Here is a 23,065-nt window from a genome sequence, read left to right as displayed (position 1 = left end):
TAGAGGAGAGGACAGTCATGCATCAAGCATCTTCCCCATTGTGCAGATGATGTGTTGGGGGAAAGAGGCTGAATGTAACTTAGTGTCGTCTATACGTACCTACAGCAAACACTGTCACCCCCCTATCCTGCAGGACCTGGGCTTCATCTTCAACTGAGTCGTTGGATTTCCCATCTGTGATCAAAACAACTACCTACAAGAATGGGTATAAGAGCCAGAGAATGAAAGTGCACAACATAAGGAGGTCACAGAGATGGCTATAGGATATTCACACTGATTATTCAGATCTTGGATGAAGTCCACCTCTCTATCTCTTTACTGAAATAGCGGTCAGGCATTGTAACAGGCTGCCCAGGGAAGTGCTGGAGTCACCATTCCTGGAGGTGTTCAAAAAACAAGTAGATGTAGAGCTCTGGGACATGGTCTAGTGCTCATGGAGGTGTTGGGTAGAAGGTTGGACCTGATGATCTTAGAGGTCTTTTCCAACCTTACTGATTCTATATTCAATGATAAAGGGATAAGCACTTGAAATGAAAACCTTCTATAACCCACACCTCTGGGCTAAGCCCCAGGAAATCAGCTTTCATGAGCACGAGCTGCGAAAGAGCAGAACACAGAATCATTTTGTTTGGGAAGGATCTTTAAGAGCATTGAATCCAACCATTATCTAACTCTACAATAATAGGTTGCCCAGAGAGACTGTAGAAATCCCATTCCTGGAAACTTTCAAGGTCAGGATGGATAGGGCTTTGAGCAACCTGATCTAATTGAAGGTCACTGCAGGCAGGTTGGACTCAGATAAATAAAACCCAAATGGCTTATTTTTGCCTTCAAGTACAGAAGCTGGAGGGCTGATCCCTACTGTGGATGACACCAGGGAGATCACCACAGAAGGTAACTTGCCTTTGCTGCATCCTCTCGCAGTGTGTCCAGATGAGTCATGGAGTGCGCTGCAAATGCCAGGGCTAACCCTGTTTGTAAGATGCTGCCTTTGAAGGAGAGATCCTGAATTGCCACCAACATTTCTTCAATAGTCACATAATCTGTGAGCTCAATACTCATGCTGGGAAAGAGAAATGGGGGGATAAGGAGCAAGAAAACATTGTTATGAAAACGAGGATGCATCGATAACAGTAAGAACCAGTGAGCGGTCATTCTAGGCTTATATGTAGGCAAGAAGTCCTCCTAACAGTGGTCATGGGAGTCCAGGGTATGAGCCCCAGCCCCTACTACCATAAAACAGTATCTAAAAATGGATGGTGGGGAATCTCTTGTAGCTGTGTCAGATACCAGCCTCCTCAGGTTAAACACCACCCTGAAAGAGTTCCCCATGGCCACTCTACTGACATTGCTCTGCTCTTGAAAGGGCTCAGCAGAGGAGAAAGAGGTCTTCAATCATGGAGACAAGGTTGCCCATCTAGAGCCACAGGGCTGTAGACATACAGATGCTGGTAGAGGAGGATAGGCTGCCCCACCTTGGTGTCTTCCCATAGAGTGCCACGGCCAGCCGGATGCCTCCTTTGCCTATCACCACATGCTCAAAGGAACGGACAATGCTGCTGATGAAGTTGTTGACCAATTGAGATCTCTCTCTTCCTGAGCCCTGTGACTGTCCCACAAGGAATAAAATGTCAGCCAGCTCTGCCGTCCTGCATGCTGAAAGAGAAGAGCAGGAAGGGTTAACTCACACCATGCAATGACCCAGCCAGGAGATAAACCCCTCCATTGTCATGTGAAACCCCAAAGCATTGCAGCTAAAGAAGAAACACCATGCTTAGGCCTAAGGAGGTGGGTGATCATGGGCTTCCCAGATAAACAGGCTGCTTTGTTCTCTCTAATTTCCTCCTAATTGCCCCTTTTGCTGTTCTCACTTGGGAAGTTCCTCATGTGAAGCACAAACACTGAGACCCAGTTCCATCAAGTCATGTAGGACATACTGGAAGCAGGGGGATGTCTGGGGGTTTCAATAGGTAGAGACAGACATGGACACCAGGGCCACTAAAACTAGTCTCTGTCTTAAAATCATTGAATGATTTGGGTTGGAAGGGATCTGAAAGATCATCTAGTTTCAACCCCCTACCATGGGCATGAACACCTTCCCCTAGACCAAGTTGCTCAAGGCTTCATCCAATCTGGCCTTGAACACCTCCAGGCAGGGGGCATCCACAACTTCCCTGGTCATCTCACCAACCATCATGAGCATCAGGGTCTCCAGAAGTAATATGAGCCAACCATGTGGCAACCTGGCCACCCATGCTCTGCCAGCCTTAAAACAACCAAGACTTCCAGTTTTATTACAGTATCACTAAGGTTGGAAGAGACCCCAAGGATCATCAAGTCCAACCTGTCCCAACAGACCTCACCAAGTGCCATGTCCAATCTCCCCTTGAACACCTCCAGGGACAGCGACTCCACCACCTCCCTGGGCTGCCCATTCCAATGACGAATGACTCGCTCAGTGAAGAACTTTTTCCTCACTTTGAGTCTAAACCTCCCCTGGCACAGCTTGAGTTTTGCATGGAGAGAGCTTAGGATGCTCCATGTGTTCAGCTCTAGAACACTTCCCTCTTGTCTTGTTGCCAGAAGCCCTGAGCATAAAAAGTATCTTCTGCAAAGAATTAACATCTTGAGTATTTTTCCTGCAAAAGCCAGAATGATCTGATGACAGCTGGCATGGAAGGGACAGGTGTACAGGAAAATTTGTATAATGAACATCAAGGAATATTTCCACTTACAGTGGAATTTTCTTTAGGCATCCAATAAAAAGCATTTCATGGACAGAAATATGACGATGCCAGAATTAATGAAGGCTCTACAAGGGATGTTCAGAATTTAGAATCATAAAATCATTTTGATTGATAGAGACCTTAAAGGTCATCAAATTCAACTGTTAACCCAGCACTGCCAGGCCACCACTAAACCACATCCCTCAGAACCACATCTACATGTCTCTTAAATCCTTCCAGAGATTGGAATTCCACCACTTCTGTGGGCAAATCGTTCCAGGGCTTGACAATGCTTTTAGGAAAGACATTTCTCCTGATATCCAACCTAAACCTCTTTCAGCACAGCACGAGGCTGTTTGCTCTTGATCCAGCACTTGTTTGTTACTTGGGAGACATTCTCACTTTCTACAGCTCCCTGAAAGGGGGTTGGAGCCAGGTGGGGACTTGTCTCTTCTCCCTAGTAACAAGTGACAGGACAAGAGGAAATGGCCTCACATTGCACCAGGGGAGGTTTAGGTTGGACATTAGAAGAAACTTTTTCACACTAAAAAGGTTCTCAGATACTGTAACAGGCTCCCCAGGGTGGTAGTTGAGTCCCCGTCCTTGGAGGTGTTCAACAGCCATAGAGATGTGGTACTGAGGGACACAGTTTAGCACAAGACTTGGAGGAGTTGCATAATGGTTGGACTTGATGACCTTAAAGGTCTTTTCCAACCAACACACTTCTATGAATGCTGCTGCCCCATTTGCATCCAGTGATAATGGGAAGAAACAAGGCCCAAGGTCTCCATGGGATTATAAAGGGCAGGATGGTTCCTCTTTCTCTACAAAATGAGAGCCAGAGCTTGTACTGTGAGATGCAGATCAAAGAGCTCAGCACCTTTCCTGAGGGGCTCCACTTGGCAATGAAGCCCAAAAGCATTTGCTTCTTGGATCAGGTACCTGAAGCTGTCATCAGAGAGATGTGATGTTAAATGTATTTGGATTGGTCTCTTCTCAAGAAAATACCACCCTTGACAGCTCTATTAATCACAGAGGGAATATGATTTTATTTGAAAATTTCCATACACCTCCAAAATCAGCACATTTCATCAATCACAGGTTTGCAGAGACATCTCAAATGTTGATTTATTGCACTGTTCCCAGCTTGGAATTAAACAGCATTATAGTCAAGTTTATTGGCTTAATTGATGGACAGGAACTTAATCAAGTTAATTTTGTGGCTGATACTAAAGCGTCCACTAACTCCTTGTTGGATTCACTGGATTTAGTCTAAGTGAATTTACACCTTTACAGCCTGGGATCTTGCTGCTGCACAACACTTGAATAGAGAGGGCCACTGGCTCATACCCAGCAGTGCTAGGAGCTCTGCAGGATGCTCACAAGGAGCCTCCACTTCCTGCAGAACACTGCAGATGTAGAGATGCCATGCATCATGCTGAAACTCCACGAGGCTCTTCTCTTGGGTTGTCTCTTGCCTTCTAGCTCTGTCTCCTTCTCCCCAAAAGCTATTTGTAGGTTTGCCCAGGCAAATGTGAGCCAGGGAGGAAGTGAGCCCCTGTGCCACCTTGGATGTCAAAGTTAGATATTAGGAAAAAATCCTGTACTGAAAGAGTGGTCAAGCAGTGGAACAGGCTGCCAAGGGCTGTAGGGGAGTCACCATCCCTGGAGGTGTTTAAAAAAAAAGTGGCACTCCAGGACATGGATTAATGGCCATGGTAGTGTCATGTTGATGGTTGGACTTGATCTTAGAGGTCTTTTCCAACCAAAACAGTTCTATGATTCTGTCTCAACTCTCTAAACAGTAGCAACAGGTTTCAAGGCTTCCTTGAGGTCATTCCTCTCATATACCCCGTGGAATGGCTTGTATCAGGTCTTGGAGGTCAGAAAAATAATGAGGAAGGGGCACGTTTTCCCTTTCTCCTCACCTTCCTCTGTAGCAGCTGAGGCAGTATTAGAGGCAGAACACTGAGGCATGCCCTGATTTCCCCACAAACCCTTGTACAGAAAGTCAGGTCCTACCTGCCTCCTGAGATGTTCTGTTAGCCAGGTGATCCCAATCTAACAGGACCCTACGCAAAAGTTAAAGGCATCAGCGCTACAGCTCAACCATGTCAGCATCTGCATTTGGATCCACACCACTGGCAGAAACCACTGCTTGGGAAAGGTCTTTTTTCTCCCTAATGTGCTGCCTCAGCATCATCCCCAGCTGCTGCATTCATGGTAGCCCACTTCTCACATACCTTCATGAACAGCTACAGCTCTGTACTGCACCACAGCCACTGCCAGGGCAAGGATCTGAGCATACATCATCTTCCTTTTCCTTGTTTAGAAGCCTCTTCTTGGTTCCTGAAATCAGCACACAGCCCAGAGAGTCATTCATCTGCAGGAGAAAAGAGTCTTTAAGGCATGACATCTGAGTATGATGTTCCTATCTCCTTATCAGTGGCAAGAGAAGCTTTTGCCAGCTACGAAGACTCATCTTGCCTTCAGCAATTGGCATTGAAGTCCATAAAACCAGTAATCCTTTCATCTCGCTGCTGATATTGGCTGCAGGGAAGAGCTCAGCTTTGTTCCTCCACCTTTCCCTATCAGAATCCTTCTTCAAGCTACAACCACCTTAGGCAATTCAAGCCCAAATGTGGATATTAGTGGTGTGGAAAGCATCTGCTGCCTCAATTAAATAAGGAAGAAAGATCTCCAGAAGATAGATCTCTAGAAGATCAGTGCAGACATCAATCACCTGCACTCAAGGCTTTATTAGAAAGAAGTTCTTCACAGAAAGTTATTTGTCATTGGAATGGGCTGCCCAGGGAGGTGGTGGAGTCACCATCACTGGAGGTGTTTAAGAGGAGACTGGATGAGGCACTTGATGCCATGGTTTAGTTGACAAGATGGTGTTGGGTGATAGGTTGGACTTGATGATCTCGAAGGTCTTTTCCAAGCTAGTTAATTCCATTCTATTTGCCTGTTTTGAATGAGGTTCTTGAACCAAATATTAGCTGCCTTGTTCTTGTGGTCCTTGGAAATCCACCTTACCATCAAGTGGCAGACAAAGTGGGATGAAAGCTCTGGTTATTTGCCTATGAATGGTTTAATGACTCCCACAATTTCTACAGAAGATTTCCTCTGTGAAGCAGAGACCTGGATATTCACATGGCAAAGGTTTGGAAGAGGATTCAAAAGGGTTCAACCATCTGGATGCCACAAACTCAGCAAGTTTCCTGGTAGACACAAGTTCATATGTGCAAGGCAGGTTGAACTCTTGTGTCTTAAGTTTTTGGACATATTGAATGTTTGTGGGGGTTATGATATAGATTTCTAAGGTTTAAATTCAAGTTATGGTCTGCCTCCCAGCAATGAACTGAAAATCCACCTGACTTCTGCTGCTCCTTGACAGATGACTGCAGCCCAGATTACAGATGATCCCAAATTCAAGGATGTTATCTGAATTTGAAAGGAAAGTTTGTTGTTCTCACTCTTGTTTTTCTCTTTCATAATTCCTTCCAAAGTCCTGCTGAATTTAATGATTCATCTGGGTATGAAATCAGAATAACAGAATGGTTTGGATTGGAAGGGACCTTCCAAGGTCATCCAGTCTGAATTCCCTGCAGGCAGCAGGGGTATCTGCTCATTGGAACCCTAGGTGAGAAAACCCAGTATGGGACATATGTAACAGGGTGAAGAGTTGCTCTGCATCTTCTAGACCCTTCCTCCAACACCTACAACCAGCCACAGCCCATCAGTGGGGTGAGAGATCTGGGATTTCCCCATCCATGTAACCCAAAATATCTCATCTTGAAAGATTGAGCACAAGGCTGATGGAGGACTGCCATTTGCTCTATTGCTGTTGTCTGCCTCAGGATAGATGAGTTCACCTAGAATCACCAACTGGCTTAGGTGCCACCACGGCATTCACAATATATATTACCTATTAAAAAAACTACACTCTAGTAGATCTTAGCAGACATTGGTTCCCACCAGCCCCTGTGAAAGCCCTCCTAAAACTGCCATAGAGCTCTGTAGAGAAACCTGGTAGGGGCAGAAAAATGACCCCATAAACTTCAAGGTTTTCCAAGGAATTCCAGCAATTTCCTTGATCTTTGACTGTTGCCAGTAAATAATTTATAGGGACAACTTCTCTGGGTTTTACAGTTCCTTGAACAAATTGCCTCCAAACCCCAGAAAGCTGATCCACCAGGTTCTCTCTTACCTCACCTGGATCAGATGACAGCTGTGGGTAGCCTGGCAATTTGCAAGAGGATAAGAAAAAAAAGCAGGTCTTACATACTTGCAGTAGTGCCAAAGGCTGAGCTGTTCCCCTTACAGTATGTTCACAGAATGTTAAGGATTGAAAGGGACCTTTAAAGATCATTGAGTCCAACCTCCCAGCCAGAGCAGGATCACCTAGAATAGGTTACACAGGAACACATCCAGGTAGGTTTTGAAAGTCTCCAGAGAAGACAACTCCACAACCTCTCTGGGCAGCCATGTATCCCTCCTCTGTAGATGTTTGCAATAAATTATTCTTCCTTCCCTGCCCCCACCCGCCCCACCCCCCCAATCTTTCCACTCTCCCAATATTTCAGTATAAATAAATAACCCCTGCCAGCAAAGTCTAAAAGGGATGAGACCCAGTGGATTTGCTGTCACATGGCCTGGGTCTGCGTCCCACTTGCCTGTGGCTCCAGATGGATCTCGCACATCTCCTGCCCCGGGATCAACCATGCCAAGTGCTGCTAACTCCATTCACCAAATCACAGAATTGTCTATATTTGAAAAGACCTTTGAGTCCAAGCATTAACCCAGCACTGCAAGGTCACCATTAACCCGTGTCCCTCAGTATGACGTCTCCACATCTTTGAAACTCCTCCTGGGATGGGGACTTCACCACTGCCCTGTGCAGCCTGTTCCAATGCTTGGTAATCCTTTCAGTGAAGAAATTCTTCCTAATCTCCAGTCTAAACTTCCCTTGGCACAACTTGAGGCCATTTCTTCTTGTCCTACCACTTATAACTTGGTTGACTAGACCAACCCCCACCTCTCTACAAGCTCCTTTCAGGTTGCAAATAGACTCCAAAATTCCATCTCAGAACTGTGTCTGGGCTTAACCTTCCCAAGGGGTCCATGGAGATGCATGTCCCAAGACCCATCACTATATCACAGCACGTGAGCAGACAAGTTCACTGCCCCACCAGCCAGAGAAACATTGAAAACTTCAGCCAAAAGTGACAAAGGAAAGCAGATCTCAAATGTTGTCATACAGGTCTCCTGAAAGTAACCAGCTGGGCACAGGAAAGATTCTTCTGCAGCTCCCTCAAAGGCTGCAGGCTGAGCACAGAATCATAGAATTGTTTTGGTTGGAAGAGACCTTTAGGATCCTCCGGTCCAACCATTAAGCCAGCACTGCCACATCACCACCAAACCATGACCCTCAGCACCACACCTACAGTTTTAAAATCCCTCCAGGGATGGGGACTCCACTTCTGCCACAACTTTTCTGGAGCTTGACAATGTTTTTAGGGAAGAAATTGTTCCTCATGTCCCAGCTAAACCCCTGCTGGTACAACCTGAGGCCGTTTCCCCTTGTCCTATCACTTGTTACCTGACAGGAGAGACCAACCTCACCTGGCTCCAACCTCCTCTCTGGAGTTCTAAAGAGCAAGGAGGTCTCCTCTCAGCCTCCTTTTCTCCAGGCTAAGCAGCCCCAGCTCCTTCAGTGACTTCTCACAAGACTTGTGCTCTAGACCCCTCACCAGCTTTGTTGCCCTTCTCTGGACATACTCCAAATCTGAATGTCCATCCTGGATTGAGGGCCCCAACCCTGATGCCTGTATTCAAGGTGTGACCTCACCGGTGCCCAGTACAGGGTGGACAATCGCTGCCCTAATCCTGCTGGGCACTTGCTGTTCCAAACCAGAAGGCTGCTGGCATTCGGTATCCTGGCCACCTTTCCAACATAAGAAAAAAAACTCAGGAGATGTGATGGAGATGCAATAGCTGGGGCCACCTAGAAGGTCTGTCCATTTTATAAGCAAATATGTTCATAACTGCCTGCCAAAGAAATGCTGGTTTGCTCCTTCAGCTTCTAAATACTCACAGAGAAACGCCTGGCGTGTACATTTCGGCAGGTCCCCTCCCACGATCCAGCATCGTTTGCTGCAGCAGAGTTAAAAGGTCTTTTGAGACCTCAAAGAAAATGGTAGATTTGAATGGGAAGGAATATCTGGTTCAACAAAGCTTGTTCCTCACCTGACAGAAATAAGCCTCAGGGGGGCTAAAAGTTTCCAGCTTCCTGTTTAATAGATTTTTATGGTAATTGATTCCTCTCCAAAGCCCTTAAATACAGATTTCCCTAAAGAAGCCTGATGTGTTGACTCTTTGGTAGCTGGAGGCACACTCCTGAAACACCTGGGACTCTAGTAGCAGCCCAAGGGACTGATCCATGCTGAGAAAATGTTCCCATTGCAAGCAGAGGTGCAAAACACGGACAAATTGGAAAGCTGGATGGAGAGAAGCCTCATGAACTTCAGCAGAGGCAAGTATAAGGTCCTGCACCTGGGGAGAAATAAATCCCTGCACAAGTACAGGTTAAGGCTGGACCTGCTGGAAAGCAGCTCTGCAGGGAAAGACCTGGGAATGCTGGTGGACAAGTTCCCCATGAGCAAGCAGTGTTCTCTTGTGTCCAAGAAGGCCAGTCTCCTGGGATGCATGAAGAACAGTGTGGCCAGTAGGGACAGAGAAGTTCTCATCCCACCCCCCACCTCCCACTCTGCCCCAGGGAGGCTACATCTGGAGTATTTGGTCCAGTTCTGGGCTCACCCAATTCAAGAGAGACAGGGAACTATCGGAGACAGGTAGAGCCTACAAAGGTGCTGAAGTTCCTAGAGCATCTCTGTGAGGAGGAAAAGCTGAGAGCCCTGGGGCTGTTGAGCCTGGAGAAAAGTAAAGAGGAATCTTCTCAATGCTCAGTGAGAGCTAAATGGGGGGTGGGAGAGGCAAGAGGATTGGGCCAGATCCTTTTCAGTGGTGCCCAGTGACAGAACAAAAGGCAATGGACACAAACTGGAACCCGGGAGGCCCCACCTGAACATGAAGAGAATCTTCTTTCCTGTGAGGGTGCCAGAGCACTGGAGCAGGATTCTCAGGTTGTGAAGTCTCCTCTGGAGAGATTCCAAATCCACCTAGACACTGTGATCCTGGGAAACCTGCTGTGGGTGACTGCTCTAGCAGGGGGGTTGGACTGGATGATCTCCAGAGATCCTGTCCAGCCCTCACCATTCTGTGATTGTGTCAAACTGGTATTGAAAAACAGAGCTCAAATCAAGTCCAAAGAAGCAGGGATTACCCTTGGTCTTTTTGAAAGCCTTTTGTACAACTCCCAGGCCAAACCAACATAGTCCAAAGTGTTCAGAATTAACAATGTGTAGGAGAAGCACTAACTGCAGCTGAATATCCTGCAGGTGACTCACAGAGAGCTGAGCTTCCCAGAGGTGGACAACAGCCTCCTCAAAAACCCAACAAACACCAAGCCCTCAGAGCTGCTGCTCCCCTCTGCTTCTCAAGATGCATCAATTCACCTTGTTCTCCTAGAGGCCTCCAGGCAATTCAGCCATGGCATGGAAGGAATTTAAAGCAAGGAAGTCTTTTCCAAGGAGCATTTTTGCCCACAAGCTGCATCATGGAGCCTGTTTAAACAGCAGCATCAGCAATCAGGAGAAAGTGCTGCTCCTTGCAGAATGGGTAACTGCTTCCCCTCCCGCTCTTGAAGCAAGAGCTTTGAGAAAACAGGTTCCCCCCCCCCCCCTGCTTTTTTTAATAAATTCCATTGATTTCCTGATTTAAAAGGGTTGCACCATGTAGTAATGTTTAACAGAGATGATGGGGATGGAAGGAGGGTAAATCTTCTGAGGCTGCTCAATAAAAGAAGATGAAGTGGTAGCTGGAGGAAGCTTATTTTCCGCTTCGGCACCCAGCTGAACGTGCCTGGTTTGTTCAAAGGCAGTGACCCACAGGGCTGCTGGCCTCCCAGTCCCACCAACTGAAGCTTTAGACCCCAGAGCCTTTGTTTCTCCAGATGTGGCAGAGAGATGGGGATCATGTATAAAAGCAGCTGGATTAATGTCTCAGTAGATCTCCTAAGAGCATGGCAAGGATTGGCTATGACTCTTTTGACATGGGAGACACTGTAGCGAGGAACAGGTCACCCAAATAACTTGTGGATGCTTCATCCTTGGAAGTGTTTCAAACCAGACTGGATGAGGCTTCGAGCAATCTGGTCTAGTGGGAGGAGTCCCCATTGGTGGCAGGGGAAAAAGATGGTCTTTAAGGTCTCTTCCAACCCAAACCATTCTATGCTTCTGCCCTATCCTCTTTCCATCCATCAGAGCTCCAACATGCTCCTCAGCAGCTCCTACAGTTGTTCACACAACGCGAAGCAAAGTGCAGGTCAAGATTTGCTCCAATCTGAAGGAAAAAGACATTTAAGGGCAAAACTTCATGGAGGAGAAACCTCCTCGGGTTTTTGACTGTTCCCTGCTGGGGAGAGGGCATCCAGGCCAATGAAAAGGTGGCAAGTTGCTGGAAACGTGGCAAGTGATACCTCCTTCCCAGTATGGGACAGCTTGAAAAGTCATATCCAGCTGGGGCTGGTTTTGCCATCTCCCACCTCCTGCAGAAACTATACAAGCAGCATCTGGAACCATTTCAGCTTAAAAAACATCAAGGAGAAAAACATCAAGGAGAAAAGCAAAGTACCTTATGAGTCCTGGAAATGAAACCTGGACCTCTTTCTTCCATATCATGGTGACTTCCCACACAGCAGGGTTACACATTAACAATAGTAAAAGTACTCTGTTACTTCAACTTGGAAACATTTCCAAGCAGGAAGTTAGAGTTGGGTGGTGATTGTGAAGATAATCTCCAGCCACTCTCTGTCTTCATCTCCAGAAGGCCTAGTTTTGGGGAATTGATGCTTTCTGCTTCTCTAGCTGTTGCAAACAAAGTAGGGTTTTCTGTCTGAACCACAACTTCTCTTTATTGGAAAAAAAGAAAAGCTATGAGTGCAGTGAAGGTTTCATAGAATCACAGAATGGTTGGTGTTGGAAGGGACATCTTCAGCTAGAGCAGGTTGCTCAGAGCCCCAGACAACCTGACCTGGAATGTTTCCAGGGATGGGGCATGCAGAATGCTCCTTAGCTTGACTGAAGAGACTGGGAGCTGGGACAAAGAAAACAAAAATCTCAACCATATCCCCTGGGAGCCTCTTGGTTTTGTGGCAGGATAAATTCTCCAAGCAGATCCCTGTTGCCTCTGGGCTGATGCCAACTCATTCCAGCTGATTCCCTTCCCTCTTGCTGCAACAAGGACCACAGCTAAGGACAGTACAAACAAACAAGGGAAGGAAGGCGTGTACATGGGGTTTATCCTCTGTGGGCAGCCTGACCCTGCCAATCTACACCTCCTACCCCATGCAACCCCACAAAGAACTGCCCAGGACCTATAGTTTAAAACCATGTTCCTCAACCCTGGTCAGGATTCAACCTCAGTGGGGATATCTCCATCCCACCATAAAAGATAACCCCGAAAACTATGCTTGTACAAAGCTTCCTATGATGATGATAGGCCTTGAATTCTCTCTGTAGTCTCTTGATGTGATCATGATTCCCTGTCCATGCCACAGAGGTTGAAACCAGACAATCTTTAAGGTCCCTTCCAACCCAAACCATTCTATAAAGGTATGATGCAAATACCAGCTGCCCTCGTGTGGACAGTCCCCTCTGAAAGGGATAGAGCAACCACAAATCTCAGCTTCAGTTTCTATTAAGCAAGTGAAATGCTTCTCAAATGCAATTTTCCATATTCTCTTGGCATTTTCATATTGCTGAGATGGTTCAACTAGACAGGCATCTTGATCTGGGCTATTTTTGTCTCCTAGGTCTCATGTGCAGCACTGGTTGAGTTACTGGGGCATTGAAGCAAGCATGTTGTGACAGACAGACATCTCCCTCAAAGGCCAGCACTGGCATAATCTGCCATTTGCTACCTACCTTTGTTTTTCACTTCCCTGCAAACTTGCTGTCTGGTGCCACATGCTTTATACCCACTATAAGCTGGTTTAATTGTTAAGAGAGAATTGTCTTCTCATATCCATCTACACTGGTTGGGTTTTCATGGACTGACTGTAGAAACAAAATCATAGAATGGTTTGAGCTGGAATGGACCTTAAAGGTCATCTGGTTCCAACCTCCCAGCCATGAGCAAGGACCCTTTCCACTAGACCAGGATGCTTAAGACCCTATCCAGTCTGGCCTTGAGCACTTCCAGGGAAGGGGCAAATCAGTTCATGAGGTGCTGAGGGGAATATTGATGGGCAAGTGTTACCAAATAAACCATGGCAGCAGTGAAACCTTCCCAAAAATCACTTATCTGTGGTACAAGGTCCATAATTTGGCCCATGCCAACCAGGATGTCTTGGTGACTCTGGCCCACTTGCACCACTCTGGGGCACCACAGGATGCTCCCACCAAAGGTGCAGTGGATGCTGCTAAACTCACGTGGATGTTTCTCTCTGTTCTTCCCAGTCTATCAGAAGTCGCTGCTGGGTCTGTGCTTCCTCAAGATACAGGGGAGAGGATTTATGGAAAAAGAATTGGAGGAGCTGAGCCAGAGGCATCTCACTCCCCAGCAAGCACGAGAGCACCTTCCCCCAGGCATGGGAAGAACACCCAGTCCCTGAGCTGGAGCACTCAGCTGCCAACCAGCAAGCTCCACTGAAGGACTTGAACCCACAAAATCTCACTTTTAGAATAATTGATTGCTTTCTTTCTAAAGGTGAGGCATGAGATGAACTCATCACCCACCTTTCCCCACCACCTGCACCACTCTCCAGGTGCTGCAGCAAGCTGAAAGCATCACTCCTCCAAGCAAAGAGTCACCCCTGCACCTACACACATCCATCCTTCCCCACTCCCCTGATGGGTTTTCCCACCTACACAGACCTGTGCTGCCAGGTCCCTGACAGCTACAAAATAGTCTCTTCAGTAGAGGATCGTGTCCAAAGCTCAGGCCCAAACCATCCCCAAATTGTATCTTTGCTCTGCCTCCCTCCAGCAGAGGTTGTAGGTCTGCTCCCCATTGTAGGTGCAAAGCCTTGGGTGGTGGTAAGATGACCTTTCCTGTAATCAGGGAGACATCATGTCTGCATCATTGCCTGGGGCAGGGGTATAGGCGAGCAGAAAATGGAGTTGGAAATGTTCTGCTGTATTTCTGCTCTTTCCCTTGTCCATTGTCTGGAGTGAGCAGGGTCAGAGGAACAAATCTGGTGGGCAGGCACTGCATGGGACAGGAAAAGCTGATAACAGCTGAAACATGAGACAAGCTGTGCTGGGGAAAGGCAGGTGGAAAAAGCAGACAAGCTTTCATGCACACAAACCCTCTTTCAGTTGTGAGCTGCAGTGCACCAAGAGTTAAGAGCAGGGATAGCTGACAAAGCTACTCCAGTGAGAAACTCCTGAGCAGCTGCTGTTCAAACAGACTCCAGAGAGAAAAAATCATCCCTAATATCCTGCATATTCCCAGTCCTGCACTGTATGAGTATCACCACCTCAGCCAGGCTGAGGACAGTGCCAGGTGAGGGGCCACAGTGAGGGTGGTGAAATACTGGAACAGGTTGCCCAGAGCTGTGGTGGAAACATTCAAGGTCAAACTTGACAGGGCCCTGAGCAACCTGATCTGGAGATGTCCTTTCTCACTGCAGGGGGGTTGGACAAGATGGCTTTTGAGGGTTCTTTTCAACCTGTGATTCTACCTGACAACCCTCCAAACAACCTCAGGCATCTCCCCGCCCGACACATTTGCTTGTGCATGACCTGCTCTGGTACTGCTTGGGACACTGGAGATGTCTGCAGAAGACACCCCGCTAGAGGAGCATAGGGAACCCCCAAAAAACATCATCCAGCTGCTTTCTGCTGTACTTGACACATGCAAGAACACCATGCAGAGAGCAATTTCTGCAGACTCCATCCTACAAAGCAATCTCTTTGTCAGAGCCACAAAGACTGTTCCGACACCCCATGAATCATCTGCCTGGTGGCTGATTTTCTTCTCTCCCCAGAAGAAAAGCACTTTCCTGTAATTCTTGGCTGCAAGCATAAATTACATTATTTGGGGGTTGGAATGGATAGCAGCCAAACAAAATTGTTAATCACCACTGTCCCCTGTGAGACATCATTTCAGCATCTATAGGGGGAGGTGGGAATGGGTGGACTGATGCTGAAGGATCTCAGTGACCATCACCACTGGTGCTACTGAGGCAGAAAACCCAGGCTGTGTGACTCGCTGCTGGGTCAGGAAAGGAGCAGACCCACAATGTAGAGCTGCATGCACATGAGGTCATGGCATTCACTGCAATCCTACAAGCTTTGTAGATCCAGTTTGGCCCCACTGCAGCAAAGCAGAAGCCCACCCTGAACTATGCAACTTCTCCCATTAAAATCATCCAATTTTCCCATCCAGGAATGACCACAGATCCACCCTTTCTGCTGCTCACGGAGAAATATCCATTTTGTCTGGAGTTACAACCAGTCCCAGGGAGGTCTATTCCATTGCTTTGATCCAAGATTCACTATTTTATCAACATCCATCTCTCACAATCCAACTAAACATGATTAGAAGACAACTCCAGCTCCTTATTCCAAAGGTGGGAAGTTTCCCAGGGCCAGATTCTGCCCATTTCAATGCTCAGATCTGCTGGGTGCATCAAAGGAGGCAAAACCTTCCAGAGAGCCTCCAAAACTCCCTAAAACAACCCATCATGTGCTGCACATGAAAACCCTTCTTCAGAACCTGCATCCAAGACCAGCTGATGTTTCTGAGCCATGTCCCATCACAGGAATTGCAAAACACCCCCCACCCCACCCCCCAAATTCAGATTTCAGGCAGGTTTGGGGCATCCCAAGCACTTCTGAGACAGCAGTAAGTGGTTCACTTGTGCCACACACTGGGAAGTTGGACACAATTTACAGCTCAGGTAGGAGCTGCTATTTCCTCATTGTCCCCATCACCCCCAGCCCACTCTCACTTCATTTAACTGCAACCCGAGAACGGGAGAGAGCAGGGAAAAAAAAACACCACAACAACAGAGCATAGAAAACCTGATACTGGGACAGACAGCTAGGGACAGGCAGACAGTGCTGCTCACCTGGACAAAGCTGCTGCACATTGGCTTCTCCCCATGGGTGAGAGGCTCCAACAGTCCCAGAGTGGTGGCTGTGTCGGCTGGGCTGCAGCAAAACTCCTCTTAGGCTTGGAGGAAGTTATGAGGCAGGAGGAGGGGCTGCTCCAGGCATCCCCCACCTCCAACTCACTCCAGCTCCTTCCCTGCGGGCCAGCAGCTGGGACTGAGTGGAGTGGAGTGTGGCTGGGAGAGGAGATGCCACCCCACATGCTTTTGAAAGGAATGTGGGAGTGAAAAGGGGGGAGAAAGGGGTGGGGGTGTGAGAGAACAGCCCTCCTCCTTACCTTGTGGGCATAAAACAATAATAATAAAATAACCAGGATGTTTGTAAAGGAAGGAGCTGCCTTGTGGAAAGAGTTGAGAAGAAGAGAAATAGTTTCTGTTTCCAGGGGGCCAAAGAATCCAGGCTGGCTTTCAGCACCTGGAGAAGATGGGAAACACCAGAAATGGGGTGCAAGACTGATTTATGGCTGTACACTGGAGGTCTGACACTGTTGTTGAAAAGGTATGGTGGGTATATGAGTCAAGACATCTCAAAATTGTGATTGCACTTTGTCTCATGTTACAACAATCAGAGAGCTTTCTAAGATATGGTCTCAGATGGAAGACAATGAGATTGATATCAAGAGACAGCAAGAAACAGTTGTGGAGTTGTGAAGATAATGCAGATGACTTTGGGGTCCACTCTCTGGGTTTAAACATCTGGGAAGTTACCCCTGAAAGGACATAAGTGTCATACTTGCCTTCTTGGCATGGAGATGGTGGAATGACCACAGAACTCTTGGTGAGATAGGCAGACTGTTTCTGCAGGGCTGAGAATGGGAAAGACACCAGATGAGGTTTCCAGCTACTGGGAGGGACATCAGCTCCAAAGAGCTGACATTTCACTCTCATGGGAGCACAAGGACCTCCCAGCTTCAATCAGCTCCTCCTCCTTTCAAAAACAGAGAAGCTGCACCCCAGGACATTTTTTTTTACACCAAGGGTGGTGAGACACTGGCCCAGGCTGCCCAGAGGTGGTGGAAGACCCATCCCTGGAAACATTCCAGGTAAGGTTAATTGGAAATCTGAGCAACCTGCTCTAGTTGGAGAGGTCCCCGCTTACTGCAAGGGAGTTGGACCTGATGACCTTTAAAGGTCTCTTTCAATCCAAACTGTTCTGTGATTCTGTAACTCCACACCTGATGAAGAGCAGGTCTCACTGCAGTAGGTCCTACCTGTGCCTGCAGCTAGAGATCCTCTGTTCAGGAGATAAACAAGCCAAAAAAGGTCAAAGACAAAAGAAAAGTGAAAGACAAGAGCCCTCAGGGTGAATAGGAACATGCCGGCTTGAGACTGAAAGTGCGAGGGACTTCCAGCCCCATCCTGACTCTGGAGGGCCATGAGAAGCCAAAGGGGATGGAGGGGAGCAGGGGTGAACAGAAGGTACAAAGTGTCCTCAGAGCTTCACGTTTTATTACTGCCTATGGGATCTTCACAACCCCGTGAATAAGTAAGCCTAGTCTCAAACAGCTGCTAAAAGACATTCAAATTATTGATGGGCTCCTGCTTCCAGATGTTTAAATCAAGGTTTAAAAGGAGGGGTGCAGGGCAGCTCTTCTCATCCCTTCCCACCAGCTTGAGCCTGAAGGGAAAACACTTAGGCTGACGTTTCTCACTCCAGCAAAGCAACCCAGGAATTAACTGCTTCATCTCCAGCTACACTCACAATTTGCCCACCTGCTCAGACCATACCTGGCTGAAAACATCTCCCAAAGCTCTCTCCAGGATTGCTCTTCAGTTGTAAGCAGAGGTTTGCCTGTCAATTGCTGACTTCAACGGGAGAAATCCAGAAGGTTCAGGCTTGGCAACTAAATCTAATCGAACCCTATAAAATTCCTAAAGCCCTGAATGCCTTATTATCTGGCTGAATAGGTTTAATTGCAATTTCATCTGTCTCCAGCAATTAAATCTATTCACAACTCCAGTGTGGGGCAATCAGGAGATGCTTGTACCACCCAGCTCAAATGCATTGCAAGCAGAAGCAGGGTACCCAAAGGGATGGCAGGACACCGAGTCAGAATTGCTGAGGTTGGAAAAGACTTCAAGTCTAACTGCCAACCCAACAGTACCCTGCCCACTAAACCATGTCCCCAAGTGCCATGCCTACACATTTTTTTGAATGCTTCCAGGGATGGGGACTCCACCACCTCCCTCAGCAACCTGTTCCAGTGCCTGACCACTCAAAGTTATTTTATCCTGGTCCATCAGGGTTTCTTCATTGACAAAGAACATGATTCAATTCAGGTGCATTAAAAAGTGTGACCAGCAGCCTGAGAGTGGTTCTCAATCCTCTCTCCTCTGCCCTAGTGAGGCCACACTTGGACTACAGGGTCTGGTTATGGACTTCCCAATTCAAGGCAGACAAGGGCCTACTGGAGAGAGTCCAACTAGACAGGTGAGAAGCCAACCAAGGGGGTCCAGACATGTAGGACAACCAGCTTTATCAGCCCCGTGACTATTGGTGCAGGTTGTAGATGAGATTGACCTTTGTTGTGCTGCAAACTGCTTTATCCTTAGTGATGCTAGACACAAAGGGCAAAAGAGCACTTTGGGATGCTCCTTGAATTTCCCCTGAACAGCGAGAAGCCAAATATGCACAGGAGAATCACAGACACAGAGTACTAAAGGTTGTAATGGACCTTGGGGAATTATCTAGTCCAACTCCTCTGATAAAGCAGGCTCAGCCATAGCAGGTTGCCCAAGATCACAATGTCCAGGAAGTTCTGGCATCTCCCCAGAGAAGACAACTCCACAACCTCTCTGGGCAGCCTGCTCCAGAGCTCCACCATACTCACAGCAAAGAATTTTTTCTTCACATTCAGGGGGAACCTCCCGGGTTCCCGTTTGTGCCCACTGCCCCTTGTCCTGTCACTGGTCACCACTGAGAAGAATTTGGCCACATCTTCTTGCCTCCCACCCTTTAGTTCTTGCTGAGCATTGAGAAGATTCTCTCTCAGGCTGCTCTTCTCCAGGCTAAACAGCCCCAGGGCTCTCAGCCTTTCCTCCTCAGACTTACTCCAGGCCCCTCAGCACCTTTGTAGACTCCATTGAACTGTCCAGTACTCCTCTTTTTCTTTTGAACTGGGGAGCCTAGAACTGGACCCAGGACTCCAGGTATGGCCTCACTAGGGCAGAATAGAGGGGTGTGATAAGAACACCTGGAGCTGAACACTGCTGTGCATTGTTACCAAACTCTAGAGCCAAACAGCTTCCATCAAAAGGACAGGGCAGGGGTGAGGAATTAAATTGGTCCTTTAATTGTCAAAGAAAAAAAAAGTGTGTGTATGAGAATACCAAATCCAGGCCAAATGCAAATCATTAAAATAACCTCTGCTGAAGCACATTTGGTAGATTTCCAAGAGAGGCTTCTCAGCTACTCAAGCAATCAGCAATATTTTAAAGCAATCAGGGGAAAGCAAGGGAAGGCAAACAAAGAGGATCATTCATGTGCAGTCGTCACTTGCCTGAATGCCAGCCTTCCCGGAGAAGAAAGGCTTTCCATTTTCTAAAGTTCAGGCTTAATATTTAGCAAAGTGTCTTGGCACTAGCATATAATTAATCAGATAAAAGCCAGAAAAGGTTCAGCAGTGTTTTCTGATCCCAAACCACCTCTGTCTTGAAAACCAGCCCTTGTTTCTCATGTCCTTGTGCCTTGGTGGGGCTGAAAGCCTGGGCATGATACCTGGAGGCAAGCACAGCCCCGAGTAAAGATGCTAAGTGAAGTCTCATAAAAACCAGTTGTGCTTTTAGGATTTACAGCTCCCAGGATGGTTGTTATCACTCCCACTTCAAGATAAATGTTCTCATTTGATAAATTCAGTCCCAAAATTACTCGAGTAATTTTTCCTCTTGTCCAAAATTATGTTCCCATTTTTTTCCCCTTTGCTGAGCTTTCCCACTTCACCACCACCCCTTGCAGATCTCTTCCCTCCAGTCCTGTTTATCCTTCATTCCTGTTTATCCACCACTTCCTCCTCCTGGCATGAAGGTCTTTGGCAGCTTCATTTCCTTATTCTCTCCCTCCTCTTCTCCAACTGGCTTTCCCCAGCTTTCCAAAGCACCTCAATATCTCCATCCAGCTGCAGAGTCCTCCAGAAAGGAGGTCTACCATAGCTTAACCTGACCCTCTGTCCACTGAACTCAGTAGAAATAGTTCTCCAGGACAAGGACACTGATGGCATGTCATAGCTCCAAAGGAAGAGCAAACCAGCTACAATATTGAAGATCATCTCCACTGACTTCACCTCTCTGAATTTTGCATGCTGAGCTTGATTCAAAGGAAAGCACACTAACATCTTGCAACACCCGAGATGCCTTTAGCTATTGGGGGCCTCAACTTGGTCACTCATTTAATGAAATAATAAAAGCATTAAGGCTGGAAAAGAGCATCAAGTTGAACCATCAACCCAACACTACCAGGACCATGCCCTGAGGTGCCATGTCTACACAGTTTTGAACACTCCAGGGATGGTGACTCCACCACTTCCCCGAGAAGCTCATTCAAATGCCTGATGAAAGAATTATTTAATGGTTCTTTGTACTTTTGCAGTCAGACTATAAAAGACATACCTGGACAGGCATCAAACTCTTCCTCATTTCACCCTCAACTGGTCTCTCAAGAAAGACCAACAAAAGCTAGGCAAAAAGAGACACAGAAATGGAGAAAAGCTGACCTTGCAGAAAACAACATCTGCTTCTTGATAGATGAAGTCTTGAGAGAGCACCTCCAAATATGAGGCTGCACTGAGACATGAAGTGATCCATGACTCCTGCAAGAGGGAAACTTAATACCTCCTCAAAACCGGTAGGAGGGTTAATGAGCTTTTATAGTGACCACCTCATCTCCCAGCTTCCTCCACCAGCACCTGGGAGAGTTGTTTCTTTGAACCACTTCCAGCTGCTTCACTAGTCTTGTTTGTCAGCCTCTCAGAGGAGCTACTGTATGAGTAAATGTAAACCCTTCTCAAGCAAAACCAGCAGAAACCTATTGTTTAGTCTTACCAAAAGCAATGATGCCACTAACCAGCACAACAGAGGCAGATGTCCACAGCTGAGCAGGTGTGGGTGCTGAAGATGGGATAGGGATAGCTCTATAGATCTTTGACAGATGATGATTGTGATGGCTTTCCTGGGCCCATGGACTTTAGGAAATGCCCCAAGTGTTTGTACCAAGTGTGAGGAAAGCATATGAGAAAGCTGGGGAGCTGCCTGACCTTACCAGAACCACAGAGTGATCTCACAGTGACAGCATGAGGAGATGTGCCTTGTTCCACAACTTGCAGATTCTGAGAGCAGTGGGCAAGGGCTCAAGGACAGAAACCATGAGATACTGTGGTAAAGGACAGGGGTTTCTTCATGGGGTGAAGGTGGAGAGGATGGAAAGCACCAGCTCCTCTCCATGCTCATCTCCTGCTGGGTCACAACAGCCACAGATTTTGCAGCCAGTTTTGTGCCTGCTGCACTGCTACATAGTACGGGGATGGAGGGAAAGCACTGGGAAACAGCAAAGCCCACCTTTACCTCCCTGGCTTGTGGCAGCTTGAGCAAGCCATCTGTGGTGGGTTGAAATTACCCCCCCAAAATAAAAGTGCCAGACAAGCTCAGTTGGAAAGCAAATTAAGCTGGATTTACAAGCATATAAAAAATCTTAGAAATATGGAGTGCAATGAATATGTACAAAATATACAATATTTACATATATTTACAATTTATAAACAACACAAGAACCCCCCTGGACAAAACCATAGCTTCCCCTTCCCTTCTCCCACACTATACAAGGTAAAAGAGAGAGAGAGAGAGATGAGCAGAGGATAGCTTGTTAGTACTTAGCCACAACAAGAATGCAGCAAGGTCAGCAGCAGCTAAGCAAAACCTACCAGCCAGTATCAGCTGGACCAAAGAAGCTACAAAGAAAAAGAGTTATTTTATACAATTAACTCTATGTTATTAATCAGACCAAAGGGATTATTTAGACTTTATTTCCCCCATGGTAATTTATTTACATTCTACTACTTTTCTATTCAATCTGTGGAAAACTTTCTAGGCATCAGCCTGAAACTACCACACCATCTCATTCTGCTGCTCCCCAATTTCTCAAAAGATGGAATAAAGATGGTTTAGCTTCCTTTGGATGCACACTGTGGTCTCTTGATGAGAACCAGAAGAGTGAAACTTTGAGAGAACAAAAGATACACACACACATGTGAATGGGATTACATCGAGTGGGTCTTCCTGATCACCACAGTTTTACCTGGTTCTTCCTTTCATTTCTTTATTACCATGTTGAGAATTGCCCATTTCTCACAGAAAAATACCAGTAGCAACACAAAAGATTGAACCAGCACCCAGGGGGACAACAGCAGCCCTCCTTAAAGCAGTGGTGTGGTTTGGGTGAAGGGGCTGGTTTCTGTTGCTTGCAATTCAAGAAGAAGACACGACCAAACCTACATCTCTGCACAGTTGGCAGCAAAGAGCCGCATTTGGTCTCCAGCATGAAACCAAGTGCAGCCACTCAGCATGGGACAGCAGGGCAAGGGTGCACAGGCAGATTGGTTAAAGGAGGCAGGCGTTGGCATGTGACACTGGTACTTATCGAAGTGTGACCCTCACTCTGTGCCTTGTACAGGATATATTGTGAACAACTTTACATGCTCCCAGTCTGTATTATTCATCAGCTTAAGGAGAAGAAGGAGACCAGCAAAAGAAAAACAGAAAGAAAAGTAACAAGAAAAGGGAAAAGAGAAAAAAAAAAACACCAAACCAAAAACAACAATAAGAAGAACAGAAAGAAGAGAAATATAAAGAAAATAAAAAATATAAGGAAAAAGGTGGGGGAGGAGAAGAAAAAAAGAGAAGAAGAGAAATATAAAGGAAAAGGAGAAATAGAATTTTTTAAAAATCTCCTTTTGATCATCAGTACCTTTTAGGTTTTCTAAATTTAGGATGACAAAAAAATCTCACAGGAAAAGTGTTTTTTTTTCTCTCTCTCTCTTTAGTAAATGGTTGTTGGTTTAGAAATAGCTGTTACAGTTCCTCGCTGGGGACCTTAAAACATGTCTGC

The 23,065-nt window shown here is 46.7% G+C and overlaps 1 protein-coding gene across 1 annotated transcript in view; it reads right to left on the bottom strand.

Moving 5' to 3' along the window:
• Positions 1 to 23,065, bottom strand: part of LOC104300065 (collagen alpha-1(VII) chain-like) — a 142,318-nt gene that overhangs the window by 106,155 nt on the left and 13,098 nt on the right. The window contains exons 2-5 of the mRNA XM_054177846.1: positions 4,970 to 5,109; positions 1,476 to 1,656; positions 904 to 1,063; positions 100 to 193 (exon numbers count right to left, since the gene is read on the bottom strand). Coding sequence (XP_054033821.1) covers positions 100 to 193; positions 904 to 1,063; positions 1,476 to 1,656; positions 4,970 to 5,039 — 505 coding nt within the window. The 5' untranslated portion in view covers positions 5,040 to 5,109. The remainder of the gene's footprint in view (positions 1 to 99; positions 194 to 903; positions 1,064 to 1,475; positions 1,657 to 4,969; positions 5,110 to 23,065) is intronic.

The sequence above is a fragment of the Dryobates pubescens genome, chromosome Z, assembly GCF_014839835.1.
Source record: "Dryobates pubescens isolate bDryPub1 chromosome Z, bDryPub1.pri, whole genome shotgun sequence".
NCBI lineage: Eukaryota > Metazoa > Chordata > Aves > Piciformes > Picidae > Dryobates > Dryobates pubescens.
The sequence above is the reverse complement of the archived record's forward strand: the minus strand, read 5'-3'. Positions and strand labels throughout refer to the sequence as shown.